This window comes from Hirsutella rhossiliensis (genome assembly GCF_020360975.1).
Source record: "Hirsutella rhossiliensis strain HR02 chromosome Unknown scaffold00012, whole genome shotgun sequence".
Lineage (NCBI taxonomy): Eukaryota > Fungi > Ascomycota > Sordariomycetes > Hypocreales > Ophiocordycipitaceae > Hirsutella > Hirsutella rhossiliensis.
The window spans coordinates 2,032,989-2,042,888 of NW_025408678.1; the positions used below are offsets into that span (position 1 = coordinate 2,032,989).

General features: G+C 37.6%; 1 protein-coding gene across 1 annotated transcript; it reads left to right on the forward strand.

Moving 5' to 3' along the window:
• Positions 1-7,899: 7,899 nt before the first annotated feature.
• HRG_09463 (uncharacterized protein) lies at positions 7,900-8,223 on the forward strand (the record flags this gene model as incomplete). The annotated part of the gene is made up of 1 exon (XM_044867934.1): positions 7,900-8,223. One exon carries the CDS (start codon positions 7,900-7,902, stop codon positions 8,221-8,223), a length of 324 nt encoding a protein of 107 aa, XP_044717194.1.
• Between the last annotated feature and the right edge of the window lie 1,677 nt (positions 8,224-9,900).

Below are 9,900 nucleotides of genomic sequence, written 5' to 3' on the forward strand. Positions count from 1 at the left end.
CTAGTTAGTTATTAAGAAAGTCCTTTATAATAGGTTTAAACTAAGTAAGTACTACTCTAGATAAATAATTTCCTATATAAAGTACCTTTTTAACTAAGTCTAAGAGTTTTATAAGGTAAAACTAATAGTAGGCCTTAAGTTAAGTAAGAAAGTCTTAAAGCATACTATAAGTACTATTAAATAGTCCTAGCTATTTTAGTTAAACTACTTCTTTAAGGTCCCTAACTTATATATTACTTCCTTTATTTCTAAGTAACTATACCTTATATTAAAGGGTAATAATCTCGCGTATTATATCCTAAGGTAATATAGTAGCTCTAGAGTTAGTTAATCTAGTTTACTATATAGGTATATTAATAGTTATAATATTACTTAGAGTAACGCGGTATTATATTAAATAAGAGCTTTTAACGTATAATAACTAGTATTATTCTTAAGGGATAAACCTATTAAGGGGTTTATATTAATAGATATAATAAAGTATAGTCTAAGTAAAAATAAGTATATTATATTAGTAATAAGTTAGAGGTTATAGACTATAGACTATAACTAGGTAATTAAGTAATTAGAATTAAAGATAAGATTATAATAGAGATCGTAATAATTATAATATATATTAAAAGCTATCGAGCTATATCTTTAAAGGAGTAAAAGTAGGTAGCTATATATACTTATAGAGACTATCCTTAGATTATAGGCCTAGCTATAATCCCTAACGTTAGATCGTATAAAGCGTAGTAATCTCGTTAATCTTAAATTACTTAGATCTCTACGATCCCCTTAATCTTATATTTATTAGATAGTCGTGCCGACTATTTATCTATTAAACTATATTACGTGCTTAACGCGGTCGACCGTTAGCGGCTTAGTAGCTATAGTTATAATAACTAAGGGCTACTATAACTATAGGCTATCTCTTAATCCCTTAACGTATAATATTTATCGCTAACGGACTATAATATAGTAAGCTCTTAAGTAGAACCTCTCTTAATATAAAGCGCTGCTAGCTTAAGATATATTAACTATTTTATATAAAGCCGAGCCTTTTATAGCGTTCTTTTATATTTAAGATATCTATAATAATTACTAAAAGATCCGTTTTACCGCTCTTAGAGGTATAATAGTAATATAATCGTTCTTATAGTATCTTTAAGCTATCGATCTTCCTTATTATATTAAATTTAACTTATATAATAAAAATAAGATTTAAGGCGTATTATAGACGTACCTATAGTATTAAAAGATATAGAAATATTTCCCTAAGGTTCTTAGTATTAATAATATATATAAGACAAACTACTTTAAGCTCTTCCTTTTCTAGGTTACTAGGGTTACTAACTAAAAGTCTTTAGTAAACTTCGCCTTTAGCCTTATTAATATAGAGAAAGAGGAGGGATATTAGTAGCTTTATAAGTCTCTTAACGAGCTTTATAGGGCGATTAATATATAAGAGCCTAATATAGTTATTATAGATAAAGAAGCTACCCTTAAAAACGCCCTTCTTTATATTTTCCCTCTTATATAATAATAACTCTATATATTCTATGTTAATAGTAACGTTTCGGCTCGAATCTAGTTATATTAAAGAGATAAGGTAAATTATAATAGCCCTAAAAACCCTATTAATATAGAGATCCTTTTAAAGGTCGAAGCTATTCTCGCTTAAGAAGCTATTAAATAAGGCGCTGCTAAGTAAAGCGACGCTATAGCGGCTAATTTAAACCTTAACCTAAATAGTAAAGTTAAATATAGCTATAAGGGTATATTCCTTACTTAGAAGCACGTTATTTATATAAAGATAGAGTCGAATTTCTATAAGGTATAAGAGAGGCTTAATAAGATCTTTAGTATATAGTAAAGCTATATTATAACTTATATCTTAAATAAATATATACTATAGCGTAAGTAATAGGCAAGCTACCGTATTAGCTAGTATTATAACTATAGGTAGCGGGTAAATAGCTTAGTCGAGACTACCTATAAAGATATAAAGTTATATTCAGTTATAAGTACTTCTAACCTCTTATATCTTTATAATGCCCTTATATAGATAATTAAGAATAAAGAAACAATATATATATAAAAGGCCGCTTAGTAATAGATATAATATAGGCGTTATTTCCTTAGATAGACTTAGCTTAGGGATCTTAGCGTTAAAATTACTTATAAAGTAGTTAACCTACTTACTATATAATATAGGCTTACCCTCGCCGCGATACCCTTACTAATGCGAGAGCTATAGCTATTATAGCCTTATAGCGGGCGATTTAAATACTAATTTTAGCTACCTTATATATATACGATCCTTTAACGCCTCGAAGCTAGGTTAATACTTAAAAAGAATAATATTCTCTCGCGCTACTAGCTTAAGAAGCTATTAGTAAAGAACTCCCCCCCTTTTTAGTAATTTCTTTACTAATTATTACTATTAAGACCTTAAGGAGCTATTATTATAAAATCGCGATCCCGACGTTATTATAGTTATACGCGGTCACCCCTATAATAATAAGCTATCTATACTAAGCTCCCTCGTAGCGAAGGCATCGTAGCTAGCTAAGGTAGCTATAGCGGCGACGAGGTTATTATAGCTACCTAATTTAAGTTAGGCTAGCTTAAGGCGGCTTAACGCGAGCATTCGAAGGCACCGAGGGTAAGATAAGATAAACGAACTTAGCTATAGCCCGCGTTCTCTCGCAGCGTTATAATAAGGATCTTTAGCCCGAGGAAATATAAGGGGAAGGGGATTAAGAGGAGGACGCGGTAAGAAGAGCGCGCTTTTAGCTTTATTAGGGCCGCCGGCTTCGTTAGGCGTTAGAGGGCTCGTTAGGTAGGAGGCTATTAAGTAAGGGCGACCGCCGCCGCCGCTTCCTATATAGCCGTAAGCGCTAAAGGGGCCGGATTAATTAATAGGCCGATTATTTTAACTTCGAGCTTAAAGCTAGGAAATACGTTATTTAAGCGAATTAAGAGGTATACGTTATATAGCCTTTCTTACCTTATATATAGTATATATATATAGGCAGGCTCGGGCGCGGGTATTTAAGCGGTACTACTACCTACTATATAAGCGCGGTATAAATAAGCGGGGCGGGCTAGCGTTAGTATATATCTTAAAAATAAGGCGTTTATATAAATAGAGATATATATATATATAAATAGTAATACTTATATTTATTACTAAAAGGGTAGATAACGCTAGCTATATTTTATAGCTACTAGCCTATTAGTACCTTAGATAAGAAGTAAAGGTTAGCTTCTTTTATAATCTCTTTTTACTTAATTAGCTAGTTTAGTAGGTTAGTCTTAGTACTAGCTTAAAGGTAACTAGAATACTACTTCTTAATTCGGTTAGTTATAAAACCGCGTAAAGGAGTAGTCGATGCTTTTAGCTTCTATAGCTACTACTAAAGTATATCCCCCTTTTAAAAAGAGGTAAGTTTAATAGTACTAATAGACTTTATAATAGCTATATAGGCTATAGTAATTAGCTTAGTCTTATAAAGGTATTCCTTACTCTTACTATTATAGTTAGTAGTAGTAATAAAATAAGCTCTTTAATTTATAAACTTAAGGTTATATTAAGATCGGAACGCTTATTTACTATACTACCTAATAAGTAGTAAGTAGTTCGTAATACTATATTAGTAATAAATTCGAACCTTCTAAGTAACGTTATTATTTATACTACTTAAGTAGTAACTAGTCTTTTTATTTATACTTATATAAAATAAGTAATAAAGTATAGAAATTTCTATACTTTATATTCTATATTCTATATTCTATATAGACTATCTATATTCTATATATATAAAATATAGGCGGAAAATTATTAACCTTACTAAGGCTATCTTAAGGGTCGCTAAGTCTATAAGATTAAGGTAAGTTACTAGTAAGGATTCTATTAGGTTTCTACGTTAAAGCTAGTACCTAGTATATATATTATAATAAGGTCGGCCCGGAAATATTTTAAGTGTTCTCCTATATTTTTAGTAGCTCTACTAGCTATATTGCGTCGCTATCGTTTACCGTCGAGCTTCGCTTATCCTTAATATCTATTCTACTAAATCCCTTTAATAATAGCGGCTATAGGACCTAAAAGCGTAAGCTAACCGCGAATACTTAGGTATACGCCTATAAGCCCTAGGAGTTAGAGCTAGCACGCTACTCTTAGAAGAATAAGAAGATTTATTACTATATATACTACCGAGATCCTACCTATTCTACGACCGTCTTAACTATATTTCGCTGCTATTTACTTAAGATCTATAGAGTTAAGCTAGTTACCTATAACTATCGAATTAAGAAATAGCGCGATAGCTTTATCTAAGATGCCTTTACTAAGGCTAGTAAGGTAAATACTATAAAGTAATTAGCGAGGTAAGAGTAAATACTTTAAGCTATAGTTAATCGTAAGGTAGTACTTAAGGTACTAATATAGCTCGTTATAGTCTATAATCTCTCTTATAACTATAGCTCTTAGCTAGAACTATACGCGCTTATTTATACTATAAACTATACTATAGAGGATATAATTAGTTTATCTTATAGCTTTATTTAAAAGCTAGTCTCTAATTCTTACTATATATATAAGGATATTCTTTAGAGGAAGTTATAATCGTCGCCGTTAAAGCTCTACCTCTCTACGAACGTTTCGTTAGCTTTAAACTATAAAGCATTCCTTAGAATTTACGCTAAATTTATAGATATAGATACTAAGGAGACGATATAGGCGTTGCTAGCCTTATTAAAGCTACCTAGCCTTAATAGACCGGGAATTTATAGTAGAGCTAAGTAATAGAAGCTACTCTAGCACGCTCTCGAGGACTATAATATCTAAAATAAGATTAGCTTCTATACTAGCGATAACTATAGTTCTAATAATAAGCTTTATAGGTTACTTAGCGAGTATCTTTAAGGGAAAGGTATTAGCTAGGAGGTAAAGAAGTAGAGGATTTACTATTATAGCTATATTATTAATCTCGCTATATAAGCATTCCTCTTTATAGATTCTAAAGAAGCTATATATATAGCTCTAAAATAGATTAAGAGCGATAATATAGTTACCTATAATAGTAATTTCGCCGAACGGGTTAAGATATAATAAGCGCTTAGTTAGCGTTATTTAGGTCCTCTTAGTAAAGTCTATAATATCTCTATATATATATATAGGATAATAATTATTAGTAGAATCTATTTAAGAAGTATATAGGAAGGTTATTATAGCTTAATAATAATACGCGCTAGAACTTATAGTTCCTCCTCTTAAATATTATTATTAATCTTTAAGAGTATATAGAGTATTATCTAAGAAAGTATTACGATAATATATAGGACGATTATATCGACCTTAATATATAGCGAGCCTTATAGAAAACACGCGCCTTCCTTTAACCCTTCTAAAAGATTACCTAACTAATAAAGGGCCGCTATATAACTCTAGACCGTATACTCTTTACTATAGATATTCTTTATAGGTATTATATATAGGCCTTCTAAAAGTATAGTAATAATTATTCTCTTAGAAGCTATATTATAGCTTTATAAGCTATATTTAATAATTATTACTAGCTTATAGACGAGAGTCCTACCTATAGCATAGCTATAATGCTTTATCCGTCGCGGCGTTTAGCTTATATTAAGAAGAACTAGCTAAAACCGTAGTATAAACTAGTCCTTAACGGCGTAAAGAAGTATTAGGAGGATTACTATTAGGGACTACTAATACTATAACGCCTAAGCTACGCAATAACCTATAGCCGCCTAACGAGTATAAGCTGCTTGCTCGCGAGCTTAATATCGTTAGCCTAGCGATAAGGGACCTCGACGAGTATAAGTCCTTTACCGTAGAACCCCCCGTAGCTATTAACTATTCCCTGCTTACGTGGTAGCTAAGAGAGGAGCAGCAATAGCGATACCCCCGTCTTTCTAAAATGGCCGTTGATATCCTCTCTAGACCCGCTATATCGGCCGAGCTAGAGCGTGTGTTCTCCGGCGCACGGCGTATAATATTATAGGATCGATAGCGATTAGGAAGTTATATAATCGAGAGAGGAGAGTATATAAAGAGCTAAATTAAGAGTGGCATTATATAGGGTATTCCGGTCGACTTAGCCGGTAAAGAGGAGAAGGAGGAGGCTAGCGAGATAGAAAGGTAGCGATGCTTAATATCTAATTCTTCCTATAGCTAAATTAATAGATAACGTTACCTCGTGTATTCTATACGTATAGAATAAGTTTCTATACGAGGTGTGGTCCATATTCCATATTCTATATAGGCTTATATAGAGTATGGAATATGGATAGAAAGACTGGTGGCAACATCGCCACTCAGCCCAAAATCATAAGTATAAGAAGCTAACTTTTCACCATCACTTAGATAGAGAATTAAGAGTATTTCGTTGCCCGATTCACAGGGGATCTCCTTCCCGATCGTTGCTCAGTCATCCATACTGTCCGTGCCTCTTGTTGTGTGACATATATTGATTCCACTCTGTGACTTCCGCCTGGACCAGGGAGTCCAGTGCATTCCGAAGCCTGTAGCCTCGCTCCATCATAGCCTCGGACGAGTTCCATCGAGTAGCATTGTGCATGTGGTCAAGAGCACCCTGGCACTGTTGACATTCTAAGCAGATCCGGGATCCGGATTTTGGTCGAGGGAATTCTCAGCCTTCGCATTCGAGGGGGGTATGGTCATGGTAACTGCTCCCTCACAGTCGCACCGAAGCGTTGACCACTTTTCGCAAGCAAAGCCCTGCTCGGTACATTTCGACTGCAGCATTGGTTCGAAATGGGATGTACCCTAGGCTCGAGTGGACGAGCGAGGCCCTTTGCATGCCAACTACCGAAGCGAGGACCTTGTTCCAGGGTCTTGAGGCTGTCTCAGGGCTTCGAGTTGGCATGCAAACGGCACGAGCCTCCGGGTAACTTAGCTTCAAGCTCTCACTGGCTACTTGGAATGCAGCAAGGGCGGCAATTCGAGACATGAGGAACCGTGCCACGACCAAAGGGGGCTGCCAGGCAACTGCGCGTCATTTACGCGTAGAGCCTTGCAAGACGGGTCAAACTAACAAGTAATAACAATCGTGAAAGCAGCACGAGATTGGTTAGTCCCGACATTGATATAAAATAGTGGCTATTATCTCGTCGAGAATGTCGATGCAAATACGTGCGGCTTCGCGCTAGGCGGGGTGGGCCAGACTCGAGAAATCATCAAACCAGACCAAGACCAAGACAGACCAGACCATTCCGATCACTGGCTAATTAAACCGCTGCTCACGTATGCAAAACGACACCACTTTGACACCAGAATGGCTTGAAAAATCCCATTGTCCTACTCTGGAGCACAAAGACAAAAAGATGCGACAATGGCAGAGTCTTACAGCCCGCCGTACGCCTCACTGTGGCCCGTGCGTACCTCAGGGGCCCCTCGGTTTTGAGACCTCAAGCTGCGCGCTCAAGGAACCCTCACTCTGGTATAACCTTCGCACTCGGGGTCGATTGTCTTGCCTCTCGCAAGCCATCCAGCTGGCTCAGGCTCCGAGTGACGCATATCAACGGCGAAGGCTTAATTCCAAGAGTAATTGAGGGAATGTCTGCCGCGACGTACCGTATTCACTCGTTAAATATAGCCCGTCTTGGCATTCGCTGCTGTACGTCTGCTCCACGAAAACCCTGTTGACTTTCAACGCCAGATATGGGATGTAACGACCGCCGAACGCTCACGCATTCCCCTTCGTGATTCTGGGAATTCCATTAGTTGCGAGATGTTCATTCTGTGACTCGCGAGGTATAAAAGGCAATGGCCACCGCCATGGCCACTCCTGATTAATCTTCATCGAGCAGACAGCAGCACCTTCAAGCAATCAGACGACTACCAAGGAACTCTACCGATCTTTCAGGATGAAGGTCTCGTTCGCTTCCGCCGTTTTCTTCGCCAGTGTGGCTTTTGCCGCAGTCGAGACCGCCGAGGAGACCGGTCTGGATATTGGCAAGCTCCTCAATGAAGCTGGGCCCTTGTTGAAGAAGGCCAAGTGCCTGGGTCCGTGCGTCTACAAGGCGTCGGACAACTTGGATTGTAACGGCAAGGGTCCCTTGAGCACTCTGTGCGCCAACTTAGACGAGGTTAAGGAGAAAACGGCGCCGTGCGCCAAGAAATGTGGCATCGACAGGTCAATGAGTGGTAAGCATGAAATCGAATCACTTGAGACGAGAAACGCTTTCTAATCGGATAATCAATGAACAGACACGGTTGTTAAAGTCGCAAAGAATCTCTGCAAATCGGCCTCAAACCGATAAGACCGGTTCTAGGTTATAAAAGACCGCAGTACTCGGCCTCGATGTTATCGATTCTAAAGTGGTGGAGGATCTGGTTTGGCCAAAGACACACCTAGTGCAGTCAGCGAAACGAACATAGAGTTGATATGACCTGCCTGATTCCATGTGAGGTTGTCTGAATCGCCAACGTCACTGTAACGGGCAAGCCGCTTTAACGGCGGCTGCGCCGCCTAGCTTCTAGAACCTTCCATTGGCTCGAAGCTATAAAATGCCGTTATGCTCTTATATAGCAGATTCTCTTTCTTTCTTCCTTTCTTCTATATCTTAATAGTAAACAGCATAGGGTCTAGTTAGTTATATTAACTTACTAGAGGCCTTTTATATACTATTAAGATTACTAAAGACACTAAAGACACTAAAGTAACTAAGTCCCGTCGGAACTATTAACGTTTAACGAAGTCGCGATAGCCGAAGATAATAATATTTTAGCCGGACGTCCTTAGCGCCCTAGTTGCCGAGATACGAAGTTTAAGAGAAGAGAATTCCTAAAGAAATACCTAGTTTAAAGAACGGTTTATTGCCCTAGAACTCTAGCAATACTAGTAATCCCGTTCGTCTAAACTCCTAGAGCTAACGCTATCTATTACCCCGGCTATCCCTATCGAGGACATCTATATAGTCGCCACTTATAGCCCTTATCTAACTAAGCGCCTTAAATTACGAGATATCCTAAAATTCGGCGGCGATAAGGCCTAGTAGCGAAGCTAGAAACTAGAAACCGAAGGAAAACTATAAGTCGATAAATAAGCCCTTAGAGATATAGAGGGCCACTTTATATATATCTTTATAAGCCTAGAAGGTAAGACTAAAGATAACGTAACTATATTTATAGAGATATAAACCGAGAAGAAAACGTTTAATATTGCTAAACTACTTAACCGCCTCGAGTTATTATACGGGGAGAGGGATCATAAGCAAAGAGCTACACGCAACTTATATTCGATTAAGCAAGGGGAGAATAAACTATTTACGTCCTTTTACCCCCGCTTTAAGAGGGAGATCGCCAATGCTAACGCCGAGTATTGGCCAGACGATAGCAAGATTTCCTACCTCTCGGAGGCATTAAACGATAAAATAAAAGCAGCCCTTATAGGCTCTAACCCCTCTACTATTAGCAGCTATATTAGGCTAGCGAGGAGATGCGATTCGCTAAGTAGCTAGATAGAACTATTAGGTTAGTAGAAAAGGCCCCGAGGCAATATAAAGAGTTCGGATAACTATAATAACTACTAGAACTATAGAGGCTAGGCCGCCTAGAAATAGTCCGGCTATAAAACTAAAGTTAGACGAGAGGATATAATAGAATAGGAGCTAACTCTATAAGCATCCGCGAAAGTAAACGCTGCGCGCACCCGCAGTAATAAGAACATATATGGTCACTAATCCAACCGACCAGAAGACCAAGCGCTGTTGGGCAAGCGTGCAAAGTGGGTCGATCAGACCGAGATAGACGCCCGTTACCGTGAAGGGCGTTGCCTTCGTTGCGGAAGAGACAACTGCAGGATCGAGCGCTGCCCATTGGCTAACTACTCATATAGGTCGAGTTGATCGGCGGGGTAGGTGTCG